The 16,026-nt window shown below is 38.5% G+C and overlaps 1 protein-coding gene across 2 annotated transcripts in view; it reads left to right on the forward strand.

Moving 5' to 3' along the window:
- Positions 1 to 15,813, forward strand: part of ntn1a (netrin 1a) — a 90,117-nt gene extending 74,304 nt beyond the window's left edge. For both annotated transcript variants that reach the window (XM_041784813.1, XM_041784814.1), the window contains 2 exons: positions 1,563 to 1,637; positions 11,457 to 15,813. In XM_041784813.1, coding sequence (XP_041640747.1) covers positions 1,563 to 1,637; positions 11,457 to 11,785 — 404 coding nt within the window. In that variant the 3' untranslated portion in view covers positions 11,786 to 15,813. The remainder of the gene's footprint in view (positions 1 to 1,562; positions 1,638 to 11,456) is intronic.
- The last annotated feature ends 213 nt before the right edge of the window (positions 15,814 to 16,026 follow it).

Here is a 16,026-nt window from a genome sequence, read left to right on the forward strand (position 1 = left end):
ATTTTTATTTTACTACAATATGCATCCATTGCTTCAATAATAATAATTATAATAATAAAAGCATTTTGATTAATTTGAAAGTAATTTAAAAACTATTTACAATAGACCTAAATATAAAGAGCTGCATTGGTAAAATCAAACTATTTCTCATCCTACATCTAGATTTAAACACTCAAAAGAAATGTTTCTGTCAATAACATGTTTGTTTGTTTTTATACAGTAATTTATAGAAATAGCTTTTGTTATCGTTTTCTGGTCTTTTTCTGATAAGAGCTTTGACAATGTTGGACACGATGCCCAAATGATTATTGACATTAATGTGTGTGTGTTGGTGAGCGAGTGTGTGTCTCTGCTCTGTCTGCTGTCAGATAACAAACGGCGTGTTTAACTGGGCTAAAACTTTGTTTTTTGGAGCTAACAGTGGACTCTATTGCGCTCAAACAGAATTTGCATTGCTAAGTTTACCGCTCAAGTATACAATGGCCCGTTGCGCTACTTATGTTGAGCTTCTGATTGATACCCACAGCCAACAGCTGATGGATGTGTGGCTGACCGACGGTGGGACGAGGAGACATGACGAAGCAGATACTGAATCAAAGTTACAAAGTCACAAATAGCGGCACTGTGAGAGAGTCTGCGCGTGCACACAAACTCACGGAGACTGCACAGGTTTATTATGAACTTATTATGCATTTGCAGATCATGTACGGCCCCGAGTAGCGCACGCTGAGGAGGGGGTGGGAGATAGAACGTGATCTGAATGGGTCATGGATCAGCTCTGTTACTTCATTAGCTGTCAAACCAACGATTTTAAAGTGTCCAGGGCATCTTTGGGAACTTTTATAACTTCCAGTTAGGTATTGTTTTCTGTCAGGAGAGCTGCTGCTTATGATGTCTGGGCAATGTTGATCTTGACATCTCGTGACATTTTGATCTTGCGAGATCTCATGGCAGGAGATCTCGTCACTCCCCTAGTGTTTACTGCTTGATTTTTTTAGATAGAACAGTGGAAAGAGTTAAAATTGGAAGGGCAGGAAGGGGGAAAAAATTCTGTCAAATGATTTAATAAATAATTCATGATAGTCACAGAAATGCAATCACCTAAAACATATAAATATGGGTAGGTACACGCTGGTCAGCTCTGAATCAATGATTATTTCCATAGGGCTACAACATAATGAGGTTAAAGATAATTTAAAAATTCTGCAAAAAGCATGTAATGGTGAGTTTTAAGTTGATTTAGACCACCAGGGGGTTGCAATGAGGAACCTTTCACTGAGTAGACTTATCTTAAGATAATGTGCATGTGTTTTTTCATATACCCCAATAACAAATTAGTTGATTGGTGCATGGGTGGAATTTCAGTCGACCAAGTTTTTATTTGGTTGACTATAGGCCTACTCATTTGCAGCTGGCTGATGTTTGTCAAAAGGGCTGATACTGTTAAATTGATGTATCTGTGCAACCCTAATTCATTTGAGAGTGTTTGGCTCCTAAACTTTGGATTGTCAACCAAATCTTTTTCCAGTTTTTTAACTCTATTTTTCCTCTCTTTTTTCCAGACTGTGACTCTTACTGTAAGGCATCTAAAGGTAAATTGAAGATCAACATGAAGAAGTACTGCAAGAAAGATTATGGTGAGTCAATGAACACAAAAAACATGTCTGCTTGAGAAAAACATGTTATAACTGTTTCCCAAGTATTTATATTTTTCTACATAGATAAATAATGTTTTTTGTGGCTGTTTGAAGAGGTAGACTCACTGAGGAAAGCACCACACATCTGTGACAAAACTACACATTTCTAATACTTCTCCATGCAGCACAATGATGGGGAGCTGTTAAAGTTTACAGATGAGGCATCTTGCTGATGGCTTACTCCAGCTTTCTGTGGACACTGAGACAAAGGATCAAACAGACAGCAGCGTATCTTAAAAGAGGAAGAGAAAAGCAGACAAACAAAAAAGAGAAAAGGCAGGATAAAGAATTAGGCAGAGCTTTGTAGAGAATGGAAGTCTCCAAATAGGCATTTAAGACCGGCCGGATAAAGCATAGACAGTGTGACGGACAGTGGGTGCTCTCTAAGAGATCCTCATTAAGCTGGACCACTTCCCCCCTAAAACCGATGTTTTCTCGCTGCATTCCTCTGAGCGCCCGTCCGCCACGCCATTCAAGGTGTGGATAAGACATATGACCTCTCCCCTTTGCCCCGTCCTCCATCCCCTCCCCTGATTGAAGTTGGGCTGCTGAACCAGTCGACCGATCAGCGGCATCCTGAGGCATACCTCCGCAGCTTGATGGACAGGCGTGGGCTTTGTTCTGCAGGGATTTGGAGGAGTTAGGTGGTCAGCTTATTGACACCTCCTCTTCCAGCAAGGCCTACCTTCAGCTGCTGATGTCATGAGAAGACCCCAAATGAGGAAATATCTATTAATTTAAGCATGAATATGTCGATAGTTAGCCTCCTCCAGAAAGCTGCAGTGGCAACAAGTGTGCAAATTTAGCCAATACCCTCTTGTTTTTTCTTCATCTTGTTTTTTTTTTTTTTTTGATTATGTGAAGCAAAGCTTTGAATTACAACTTCAGGGATCGTGAATTCATTATGCTAAAGCCACTATTGGATTTCTTCTTGCTCTTACTTTTCTCATTTGATCATTCCAGTGTGTTTTTTTTTTTTTTCATTTGACTCTTTTAATCAGCGTATGCATTTTAACTTTCCACAGCCTACAAAGCAACAGACCACAACAATCTTCATCCTTTATTACAGTACAATGATTGCTATGTCACTGTGTTGTATTCAAGTTTTGGGTTAATTTAACAGCACAAAAATCACATGATTCAGTCTTTATATGGAAAATATGTTTACTGATTCAATCGTCTTATAAACTCTATCTCTCCTTGTAAACACAAGTCATAGCAAAGTTGGTCCTTAAAGACCTTCAGCAGACTTTGGTATCCAGTGTCATCTGACTTCTTCTACATAGCTAAGCTGTGGACAGGTTGTTTTGATCTCAGTAGACAGATTTGTCATCAGAGGGCCTTCTATGACAACACCGGGAGTAACAGCTGTACAGTAGCTCACTGTTATCATAGCCACATAGCAGTCATTCTTTCCTCAGCTACTATTCCATTTAAAAACCACAGTACACTTTTTGTAAACTGAATAATTGTCCTTATCTCTGTCATCAGGCAAATCCATCCCCAAAAAGCCTCTATCCACAACGCTTGTCCTGAATTGAACACTGTTTGGACCAATCAGCATCATTTGAGGAGAAAGAGGCAGTAGCTATGGGTGGGGTTTAGCTGTACTCAAAGTCTTTTGCAGTGGCTGCCTCCTGTGCAGTGGTTTGCACTGATATAGCTCTAGTGTAGATTCACAGAACTTGACCACGTTTCTGCATGAAATAAAGAATAAAAGGAACACTAAAAGCTTTTCATGATGGAAACGATGTTTTCACTCTTCTCCCAGCCTGCTTCGGCATGGGTTTGCAATCTTTAGGAGTGGGGTTTTCTGGCGTGTCCTATGGCTGCTGCCACAGTAGCTATTAGCTTGGATGTAGCTGTAAGAAAGCATCAGTTTCATCTGAATTGGAGCACATTTCTTTTTAAAATGAGCCAAGATACGCACCAAAAACTTGTCTCGGCAGAGAAGATATTTGTGCACGTCTCTCACCTGACCTTATATCAATTTTATTGACTGAGAAGATCCACCATTAACAATCTGCGGCAGCAGTAACGTATCAGCACAAGAGAAGCACATTCGTAAAACATCATTTTGTCTTGTTTCCGTGACTGGCCATCATGAATGTCACAGACAGAACATTCCTCCAATCACCTTCAGAGGATTTTTAGTTTTGCCTTTCTTAAACACTTTCTATGGGAGCTTTCCCAGATGAATGTGAAATATATCCATGCAGTGGATATATGAAACAGTCTATCTGGCATGTGAGGTTACACTTTTTGGCCCCCTTGTTGATATGTATGTTGGTTAAGCCTGGGGTAGTACCGTCTCTTCCTTAAATTCTCTTCTTCCTTTTAAAACCAAGAAGCAACCTCTGGTCCTGAAAAAGGAAACCAATGCAGAAGTGCAAAAAATTGCAATACAGCGAGTGTCCACTTGAGGCTGGCTGCAGGAACACTGGAAGTCCCGTCTGGACACCTGTTAAAAAAAACGTTTTTATACACAAGAAATAAACTGGTTTACAGCATGGTTCAAAAAACCAAACGTGTCTCATAAGGTAATGTCTTCATGTGCTCTCACTGTATGGGAGGTGAATTTTTTTTTTGTACCACAATCGTTTCGATTATATTTAGGAAAAACCTCGCTGCGGACTGATTGGCGCATCTCATTTGATTGACAGATAGCTTGACAGGCACAAACTACGTTTCTGTCAACCAGAATGCTAGCTAGCCAGCGGACAGGAAGTCGAGCTTAGTTGGCGGGTTTGGTTGAGTTCGATTGAGACAGCAATTTTGATATGGAGCCCGCCGTGGATTGGCTTCAAAAGCAGTTTGAGTCAGCCTGTTGTAAGCAGATGGCTGACGTCACACAGGGTTCTTCCAATTCTTTCAACAGTCCATGCTTAAAACCCAGTTTTGCATAATACATAGATTTTGGGATGTCTCAAGCTGTTTCCATGACATTGATAAAGACTGGATTTACATTAGCTGCAAGTAAATGGGCTCTTACATTTTCTGCAGTGCAAGTCAAGTGGGCATGGTTTTGGAGCATACCCCTGCCTGACTCGTGCACAGAATCTCAGGGCAGAAATTACTACTTCATTTTTGATGATCAAAACATCATTTTGATTAGAGAGTGCAATTGCAAGTTAATCGAGAATTTCTGTAGTTATTGTGATTGATCTCCATTTTTGTTGCATTTTGAAATTCCCCTATTTTGCATTTAAAAATGTTTTTGCTTAATTTCTTTAGTGTCTTAAAGTAAGGGTGGATACAGACCTATTTTTGTTACAAGAGAAAAAAAAACCTGGGAATTTCAGGACAAAAATTATATCAACTTGATGAGGGAATGGTAAAAAAAGGTAAACACTTGGTGACCTGACTTATCCACTGAGCTATGTGACATTACGGAGCAGCTGTGGACTTTTTTTTTTACATCACATTGTCTGCAGGGAGATGCTGCAGAGGCTTAACCAAAGTGTGCTGACGTGTGCACATTCTCAACCCTGTGAATAGCTCTGCTACGAACTTTTGGGTCCCGTCCTACCAGCTGAGAACCACAGCTATAAACTGTGTTTACTATAACTAATTTAGATCTTCAATAAGACTGCTGCTCAGGGAATAAAGTCCAAGCAAATCTAAAAAACAATGCATGATTTATTTTTCTCCTGGGTGTTTAATCAAAATAATTTCCCAAGAAAAGCATTTTTTTTTTTAGAAAAACTGTTTCCTAATCATGCATTTTTTGTGCAACAACCAAAAAGCTCAAGAATTCCTGGAGGGACTGTGATTTTTTTTGTAGACTGTAGGTAATCTTTGGATGTCAGGCTCATTTTTTTAGTTCAAATCTGCTGTAATAGATGACAGAAAATGTCATCAGTAGAACATTTATGCCACAGCTGAGTGATTAACACAGGCAGCATTCATTCGAGGGTGGAGAGATGAAGAGATAAAAACAGACATCAGGATGTTTCTTTTTCTAACCAAAGTTTTGAGCCTAGATAGGCAACACTTTTTCCCTGTTTAAATTTGTGATTATATCCTCATTCTCTATGTAATCCACTCTTTTCTTGCCTTTTCTTCAGCAGGGGGGCTTTGTACATGATAACTAATGAGCTTCTTGTCATATCCATCTATAGTTTGCAGCAGCTTGTTCAAGATTCAAAACAGACTGGAACAAGATCCCTGTAGAGTTTTTAACCACACACGAGCTCAGCGAGGCTGAAGAAACAGTCAAACACAATGTGAATCTACAGAATGAGTAGAGCGAGCTTTAGCTTTGGATTGTTGTGAAAAGATCAGCAGGGGAGCCGGGCGCCATGCTGCGTAGAGAAACGATGCTACAAGCTTCTGCGGTCGACATACAGACGCACATAAAGAGACACAGGAGGGAGCGGAGCATGGGGAGGGGGTGGATATGTCAGACTTCACAGTAATCCTTGGTTATCATAATGACTGCATGCAGTTCAGTGTACAGTAGGCATTGACTTAACTCAAACGGACAGAACAGAAACAGGGGGTTAGTTCAAGGTGGTGCTGAGGCCATGTTCAGGTCACACAACTACCCCCTAATGGCTCAACAGGGGACCTGCAGCCAGGGTGAACATAATCTACAACAATGAGCAGAAGCTGTGTGGAGAGCAATGGCAGCATAATAGTGCTGCTCAGTGGGAGGAGGATGCCTCTGAAGTTTCTGAATGAAATCCTCTAATAATACGGATCATTAGCAGTAAGGCTATGGTTCTGCTAAAGCTGCCGACAAACTGATGATGATAGAATTAAGTTTAGTAGCACAACCTTGAGACTGATACAGTTGCATTGGTGACACCAGTTGCAGCAAAGTTTGTAGTTGGTTATGAGTCAGAGTGCAATTAATACTATTGCATCTCTATGCACTATAAAAGCAAAGGACACCACCTGTGTAAAGATCGGCTGCTTCTATAACGTCATTTTTCATACTCTAAACCCAGCTGGGTTAGGAGTCATATGACATGATGAAGAGCACACTGCACGAACAGAAATGTATTTTTTTATATAGCAGGGTGAGGTTGTTTTTAAAAATCAGTATCTTTGCATGTTCAGAACAAGATCAGAAAAAGAAAAACAAGCAACCCAGTCTTTTACCTGTACTTTTATTGTAATTTGCAGTGTGCCAATTCATTTCTGTTGAGAGTCTGCTGAAAGTAGCTTTGAGAGTTTTTTTGTATTTACCAGGCTAAACATTAAAAACAAGTGTTTTTGTGTGAGGCAGATTAATTTTAAATAGGAACTTGACTCAGTTTTAGTCATATAACACCTTTTATTGATAAAACAAGCAGCCACAAGTTCTTTACAATGGTGGGAAAGATGGGAAATAAAAAAAAAACCTGGCAACAAGCGATGACTTTATAAAGATTGAAGCAAGGAAGGCCATGGTGATAAAATGATTTAAAACAAAACAAAAAAAAAAGTGAAAGGTACAATATAGAGCATTTGCACTAGTATGTCTATATTAATACAACCCCCATTTCTATAAAAAGTTTTGATGTTGTGTAAAATGTAGATAAAAACAGAATGCAATCATATGCAAATCTCATAACCCGTACACATCATATCAGGTGTTGAAACTGGCATTTTACCATTTCATGAAAATATATGAACTCATTTTAAATTTGATTGCAGCAACACATCTCAAAAAGTAGGGACAGAGCAACAAAAGGCTGGAAGAGTAAGTGATACTAATAAAAACAGCTGGAGGAGAATTTTGCAACTAATTAGGCTGATTGACAACAGGTCAATAACATGACTGGGTATAAGAGGAGCATTTCAGTGAGACAGAGTCTGTCTGAAGTAAAGATGGACAGAGGTTCAACAATCTGTGAAAAACTGCGTCTAAAAATGGTAGAAAAAAAATCCTCAACGTAAAATTGTAAAGAGTTACTAATATCCCACCATCCACAGTAAACAAGATCAACAACAGATTCAGATGATCTTGAGAAATCTCAGCTCAGGAACTCCTCCAGAGAGTCATTGTCTGTCAAAACAGATCACCACACAAGCCACAAATGCATGTTGTAAAGAAGAAGCCATTTGTGAACATGATCCAGAAACGCCACTGTCTTCCCTGGGCCAAAGCTCATTTAAAATGGACTGAGGCAAATTGGAAAACCATTCTGTAGTCAGATTAATCTTAATTTGAATTTCTTTTTGGAAACTACGGATTCTTGTCCTGCAAACATAAGAGGAGAGGGACCATCCAGCTTGTTATCAGTAAATTTCAAAATTGAAATTTCAGAAGCCTGCATCTCCGATGATATGAGGTTGCATTAGTGCCTGTGATGTGGGCACCTAACACACCTGGAAAGTTACTAATGCTGTAAAGTATAAAGAGGTTTTAGAGGGAACATATGCCATATGAAGACTCAGGAATGTTGAGCAGCTAGAAAAAACATCAGGCAAGAATGGGACAGCATTCCTCACTCAAAACTCTTGCAAGTGGTCTCCTCACCCCCAGATGTTTACAGACTTGTTTAAAAAAAGATGCGATGTAAAACAATAGTGCCACTTACTTTTACATCCTTTTGTTGACCAGTCCCTACTTTTTTGAGATGTGTTGCTGCCATCAAATTCAAAATGAGCTAATATTTTTCTTGAAATGGTAAAATGTCTCAGTTTCAACATCCGATAAGTTGTTTGTTTTATTGTGAATAAAATATGGGTTTATGAAATGTGCAAATCATTGCATTGTTTTTATTGACATTTTACACCGCGCCCCAACTTTTTGGAATTAGAGTAAAAAAATGACCACTCCTATGTTACATAATTATAAGTATTTTATTCAGAAATTTCCTATGTGTCTTGTGACAGGCTGTCATGATTGAGCCATCATGCCACTCGTTTATTGTTGTCATGGAAAACTGGATGTTACTTGAGCTGCCCTTCTGTTGCTGCTTCTCATTCATGTGTACTGCTGCTAACTAGCAATGGACCATGATTATTGTTTGCCCAAGCACACCCCTGTAATGTTGCAGCCCCTCCAGGCATTTCCAGATGGGGAGAGACCAGCTCTGCTCAGTTCTACCCATTTCTACCATTTATGTGTTTGTTTGAAGTGATGGCTTGTGGTGGTGTATTTACTTAACAATGAACCTGTTTCATTGATGAATTTCACATAATGAGAGAGAAAAACTGGAAGGCTGCATTTAACAGCTTTTTCCCCTGATTATGTGTAATTCATCCAGTTTCATCAGTGTTACACTGAAGGCGAAACCAGTGACCCCATTGTGCAGCCAGTCATTTTAAAAGCAGTCCTGTAAGTACGGGGGGAGTTTAATGGAACTTAACAGAGATGTGGTCAATCTATTACATAACTATACAAGCTGGGTCTGGATCAATAAGAGGAAATCCTCATGTCTCTCTCAGGAGCCAAACCAGCTGATTCATCATGATATGTCACCAAGTGTCTTGTAGCTAGCGTCTGTAATAGCCCTCAGTAGCCTCTAAATCACATTACAAATCATTGAAGTCTGTTAGTAGTAATGGAGATAATGCATGTGAAGCTCTGCGTCGCTATATGAAGAGGCCTTTTCCATTGAGGATATGCTATGTGACAGTGAGTGAATATAGATGGAGTTTTACCAAGGTGTGTTTTTTTCTCATCATTCTTTCTTCTCAGCTAATTACTTTCTTTTGTAAATTCATTTGATTTTTTAACAGTATGCACATTTTGTTTTAGAGCTTCAGACTAATCTGATGAAAACATACTGATCTGCATTGATGTTCATACTATACTGGATGTTTCCCAAAGCTTACAAAATGAATCATATATTTTCTTGTCAATTAAATCTGGAACATTTAGCAGTTTAAAAGACCTTGAAATTGCAAGAATTTTTGACTTGTGTGGTTACCATTTACAAGAACTCTGCTCATCTCCAGATCTGATTTTTGCAACAGTTACAAAAAGCTGCTGCCTTAATGTTCCAAACATTATCAAAAGAAACAACAAAACAAATCTTTCTTACCTTCACATGTATGGCCAATCAATCTGGGAGCTACACAAGCTTCCTTAGTGGTCTCTCTGACTGTCAGATCTAATGAGCATTCATATTGAGCAAACTGACTGTTGTGCAACTGTACAATGCAACCAAAGGAATCTCAAACATAAGGGGCCTTGAGACCAATTGTGCGGTCCTCTAAGTATATTACATACTGTGAAATGATCCCTCATGGCCGCAGCATGGGTCAGAACTCACTAAGTCTCTCCACATTGTGCTCTGTGGGGTTTTAACTGCCAGCTCAACTCTTGTAGTTTCTGAGAATAGAGAGAGCTTATGTTTAAATAATGGTCACAGTTGGAGAAAGAGACTGTGAGCTTGGCAGAAAAATGACCCTCTCCTTCCACTGTGATGGTGATTTTTGAATGTGGTGATTTTTCTACACTGAAATGCTGATGAAGCAAGTTGTAACAAAGTACAAGCTCTCTGTAAGAGGACAAAATCAGCTGCATATCTTCATACAGGAGAGTGGTTAGATAACTTAACATCAGTTCTTTGATTAGATGAAAAGTATTTTTTGTCTGGATCAACATGACATGGAAAATGAAAATGTAAATGCACAGCATGAAAAACACTTCACTTGTTAACTACAGTGCCTCGAAAAAGTAAAAGTATTGCCATTGGATATTTTACCTCTTATTGACTTTATGAATCAGTCATGGTTAATGTAATTTGGCTTTTTTGATTTAAAAAACATTTTAAAAGCCTCCTTAATGTCAGTGTTAAAATAGATTTCTACAAAGTGTTATCAGTTACATAAAAATATGTAATGTAAAATAAGTGGTTGCATAAATATTCACCCCCTTTGAAGTGACTGACCTAATTCAATAGTGGTCCAACCAATTGTTGCTAGTAGTGTCACCATAAGTGAAATATGGATCATCTGAGCGCAGTGAATGTGGCTCAAGTAATTTTAGTATAAAGACACCTGTGTCTGGAAGGTCCAGTCAGTGGTTTATCTGTATTCCTGGCTACCATTACACCAAGAAGACAAAAGAAAACTCCAGGAAACTCAGAGAAAAGGTTATTGAAAAGTACAAGTCAGGAGATGGATACAAAAACAAATTCCAAGTCACTTAACATCCCCAAGAGTTCAGTTAAATTCATCATCAAGAAATGGAAGGAATATAGCACAGCCTAGATCAGGCCAAGTGACCGTGCCAGAAGAAGATTAGTGAGAGAGGCCACCAAGACCCCTATGACTACTCTGAAGGAGTTGCAAGCTCCAGGAGCTGAGGTGGGAGAGACTCTACATACAACAACTTTTGCCCCCCAGTCAAAGCGTTATGGGAGAGTGGCAAAAAGAAAGGCACTGTTGAAGAAAACTCATAAAATCTCAACTAGAGTTTGCCCGAAGTCCTCAACTAATCAGTCCAGTGGGCAGTGCTAAATGTGAACCGCAATGAAGACTATTGTTCTTTTTTACATCATTCATTTAATATCATATTGTATTGTTTTTGTATTGTTTTGAATCATAGTATGTCATACATAGTTTAACGAAACATGGTGATATGTCTGTTGTTCTTCGGATCATTTTGTAAACATGTTCTGTGTGTACTAGTGTGAGCATTTAGCTCTTAGACTGCTGTGTTTGATTACAGCCTCATAAAATGTTTCTAATCACTGCAGACTCATCCTCTAGTTAATATAATCACCTCAAGCTGAGATGCTGAGTGCATGTCAGTGGAATGTCATAAATCCCTCATTAAGTGATAATGTGTCATGTCTATTGTTCCCTCTGCAGCTGTCCAGGTGCACATCCTGAAGGCGGACAAAGCTGGTGATTGGTGGAAGTTTACTGTCAACATCATCTCCGTCTACAAGCAGGGCGAGAGCCGCATCCGCCGTGGGGACCAGTTCCTGTGGGTGCGGGCCAAAGACGTGGCCTGCAAGTGTCCCAAGATCAAGCCGGGGAAGAAATACCTTCTGCTGGGGAACGACGAGGACTCCCCTGGGCAGAGCGGGGTGGTGGCAGACAAAGGCAGCCTGGTTATCCAGTGGAGGGACACGTGGGCGCGCAGGCTCAGGAAGTTCCAACAGCGCGAGAAGAAAGGCAAGTGCAAGAAGCCATAGGTGTAAAAAAGACGGAGAGGAGAGAAAAGCTGTGCGGGTCATTATAAAAAAAAAGTGAAAGAGAGGCAGACTGAGGACCACGGACAGACAAGAGACTGTTTATGTCGCTGCTTTTTCGTGTAGAAGCATGAAGAGAAAAATATTTAGGATGACTTGTTTTTCTAGTGAACTGTTGTTGAAGGAGCTCACCCTGCAGATTTGGTTTTATGGTTTATTTTACTTTGAGATGTCTTCTCTCTTGTGGATTTGCCGAATTTGCACCTATTACCAGCTTATAAAGTTATTTGTGTTTGTTTTCTTTATCTCAGTATGCCATCATTATATTTTTATGTTTTGATTTTATGGACATTTACTGCTGGTTCAAAACGACAGAAAAAGTCACTTAATAACCACTGCAGTTTTGCATCTGCATGGATTTCTCTTTGTATGTTTTTCTGCTAAGAAGCAAGCTTGTTCTCAGAAAAAAATTCTTCACTGATCTCACTGAAACAGTGTCCTCAACAAGAATGGTGCCATAAAACCGATTGTTTCAGAAATGCATAGCTCATTTATCTGTCACTTCTACAAAGTCAGTGACATCCGCAACTCAAGAGACGTGAAATGTGTTTGCATTTTTAGCTTATACAAATTAAGATTATTGTGGTGACAGCTGAGAATTGTGGAACAAACTTAAGCATTTTTTTCCTGAGTAATCTTGAGTACATGTTTAATCCTTTCTTTGCCCTATTGTGTCCACTCATTAGTTTATAGGGAAGAGTATTAGGGAAAAAACTGCATGTGAATTGTTTTCATTGGAGAGTGTTAGTGTTCAGTTCACTAACCAGAGCTGCTGAAAATTAAAAAAAAAAAAAAAAAACATGTTACAAAGAGGAGAGATTTCATTTGAAGCCACAAACTTTCATTGCAAATACAAATTCAATACAAATCCCAGCCTTTACTGTCATTATACTCATTATACTTTACGATGGCGCTCCTTCAGTTAAATTATATTTAATAATTTAAGGCTTAAGAATGATTACAGCACATTGATATCTTACTTTTCTTTTTAACTGTTGGCCTTACTGGGGTACAGCATAATACGACTCACAGAACTGATTAGTATTGAAACAAAAAAAAAGTGGAACTGTTCCCAAAATTTTTCATTAAATTTCTCATATAGAAAAGACAATATTTGTCCTCTAGTGGCTGCAAAATAAACTTTAAAGTATGTATTTTTTATTTAAATGAATTGAGCCAGATTTACAGACTTTAAACATATTCTGCCACAGAAATTAAGAAATTAATTTTCTGTATTTTGCTGTGAAATGGACGCATCCTCACTAACAGTACCTGTGATTGAAAGTGCTGCATATATTTCACTGCAAAACTCAAGATAAACAAGTGTATTTGTCTGATTTGTAGTCAAAATGATCTCATTACAGTTATTTTGTCAGATTGTTCTGACAAGTCTGCATTAGCATCTTATTTCAAGATATGAAAGCCAAAAATAAGACCCAAGTTGCTGGTTATGAGTAAATAAGTTTCTGATGGCACATAAAAAATATCTGAAGTCTTTTTTCAAGATACCTAAGAAGATCAAATTTTGTGTTGCAGATTGATTTTTACTTATTACATGCAGATTGATAATCTTGCAAGGCCAATGGATTTGCCAGATTTCAAATCTGTCATCTGGTTGATCCATCTTGTCAGTGTGGAATGCCTCTTCAGCCCATGAATAGCCTGACCAATCAGTGTCATTGGAGGAGAACGGGGCAGTAGCCATGGGTGTGGTTTAATTTTACTGCAAGTCTGTAAACAATGGCTGCCAGTGGAGAGATTAGCCTGGATGCAGCTAAAGCATCAGTTTAATCAAAATAGGACAGTGTTTCTTAATTAAAAGAAGAGCAAGGAACTGTATTGAAAGTTTTTATTGGTGGTAAAGATGTTTTTCCTTCTCCCCCAACCAGCTTTAACAAGAATTTGATTCAGTTATGTAGTTTATTTAAAGGGGGAGGCAAACAAGTGGTTCACTCTGATTAGCCACAACTGTGTACGGGATGTTGCCCAGATGGATATGAAATAGATACCATGCCATGGATATAAGAAACACACATACTTATAGTTAGTTTAACCAGCAAGTGATACCAGCGTTGGCTACCAAGGGATACAAATTCAATTGTTTGTCCAGTTAATTCTACATATCCCTTGTTCTTTCTGACTTCTCCAGCTTCCTCCCGCAGTCCAAAGATATGCTCGTTTGTAACCCTAAATTGCCCGTAAGCGTGAGTCTGCCTGGTTGTTTGCCTTTGTGTGTCAGCCCTGTGGCTGACTGACGTCCAGTCCAGGATGCACACAGTCTCTTGCCCAATGACAGCTGGGATAGACTCCAGGCCCTGCAACCCTAAATAGGATAAGCGGATGGATGATTGATGAATAAATAAGCAATTTTATGCCAAATCTTTTGGTTTTTACATCTTGAAATAAGAAATCTTGGCAAGAAATCAGATGGATACAACAGCTTGGATTTGTGTTTATTCAGTGCTCTCAGAGGACATGTGAATACAGTGTTTCATCAGTGTAACAATGCAGATGTTTTTGGTCATTGTAAGTGCATTCCTCATATACCTGTTCATTCAAAACACTTTGTAAAATGTGTCAAAATACATCCAAAAGACAGAAAATAGCCTCTAATTTGGCCTCTAAGGTATCACTAGTGTTCATTTGAGTGCATACTGTTCTTATGTAAAGATTTCTGAATGAATGCAGATAGTAGAAAGTAATTAGCATTGGAATAATAAAAAGAAAAGTATTTTCTTGCCTCATTTAATGCAGCAGTGAATCTTCAATGAAAACTTTACCACAAACAGTACCTTTAATGTATTTCTCACTTCACACTGGCTTGCTTTCATCTAGAATAAATCTTACCGTCCTATGAGATAGCATTTAAATACTGAGTCCTCCCTCCTTTTTGGTGCATGACTGTACATTGTTTAAAAAAAGGACACTCAGGAGCTGCAGTGTCCCTTTGACCTGTCACATTAATTCTCTTCACCTTCACACTTGTGCAGGGAGAAATGGGCTGAATTGCAATCACTTGGTGCTGCTTGATTCAAACCACATTGCTCATTTTATTTGTGTGCGGTTCAGTTTGGATTTCTCTGAAGAATGCATGGTGAGAAAAAAAAACACAGCTCAGGTTTGTAAAATATCATGAAGTTGGGTTTCCTTTCAGTCCATGCCTGAACACATGTTTGATGTTGCTGGTGTTCGCTGTTTTACTGGATTATATTTAGCACCTTTCAGTGCAAGAAAAAGTAACTCTTAAAGGTTTTAAGGTCTTTTTAAGGCACATGGTTTTCATCTAGTAGACTCTTTACTTCCTTTGTTGGGTTAACAATGATTTCTGATTCCAGGAACTTTGTTTATAGGCTGGATGCCTCATTGATGATGATGGAAAATGAGAAGAGTTTGATTTTTTTCAGCTATGGGGATCAGAATCACCAGAGTTGAACTGTAAGAAAAGATTAACTGGTAAGGATTAGATGTTTTTTACGATAAAATCAATCAAATGATGCTGATGTCAGTAAAATAATGTGTTTGTCCGGCATCATTGATGACATAATACTCACTCGTTTCTGCCTTCATTTTTACTTTGCATCATAACTCTCCATGTCAGTGTTTTTTTTGTCGGGCACAATGTAATCTGTAATCCCACTTCTATAATCTGTGTAGCCTCATGCTGTAAATTTTTACATCCGTCTCCAGAGTGACGATTTGACAAGCTTCCTGATGAATCACCACACACACAAGCCTGTCAAAGCATTGCTTTGTGTTCATACTATGAATTGTAAATGTTGTTTAGTTGTCACCATTGCCAAGACTTTTGCAATGTTTTTACAATGCGTACTAATATATTATGGTTATTATATATGAATATATTTAATGACACAAGACATTGTGGATATTATTGTCTTTTTCAACTTTTTTTGTACTTTTGTTTGTGGTCGTTTAGATTGTTGCCATTAAAGAAGGAAATAATAACTACTGAACACGCCAACCTGGTAGAACTAAATTCAGATTTACAGATGAAATAAACTCTTGTTACAATGAAAATATGTTGACCTCTGTTGTTTTTAATCATAACCATAACATCATTTAGTGCATTTTGAGGCATACAGTCAGTTACCACACCCGCTTACTAGTTTCATGTCAATTATGTACAGGATAATTGTGACTCATTTGTTTTTTTTTTGTTTTGTTTT

The sequence above is a fragment of the Cheilinus undulatus genome, linkage group 4 (genome assembly GCF_018320785.1).
Source record: "Cheilinus undulatus linkage group 4, ASM1832078v1, whole genome shotgun sequence".
NCBI classification, from domain to species: Eukaryota; Metazoa; Chordata; class Actinopteri; order Labriformes; family Labridae; genus Cheilinus; species Cheilinus undulatus.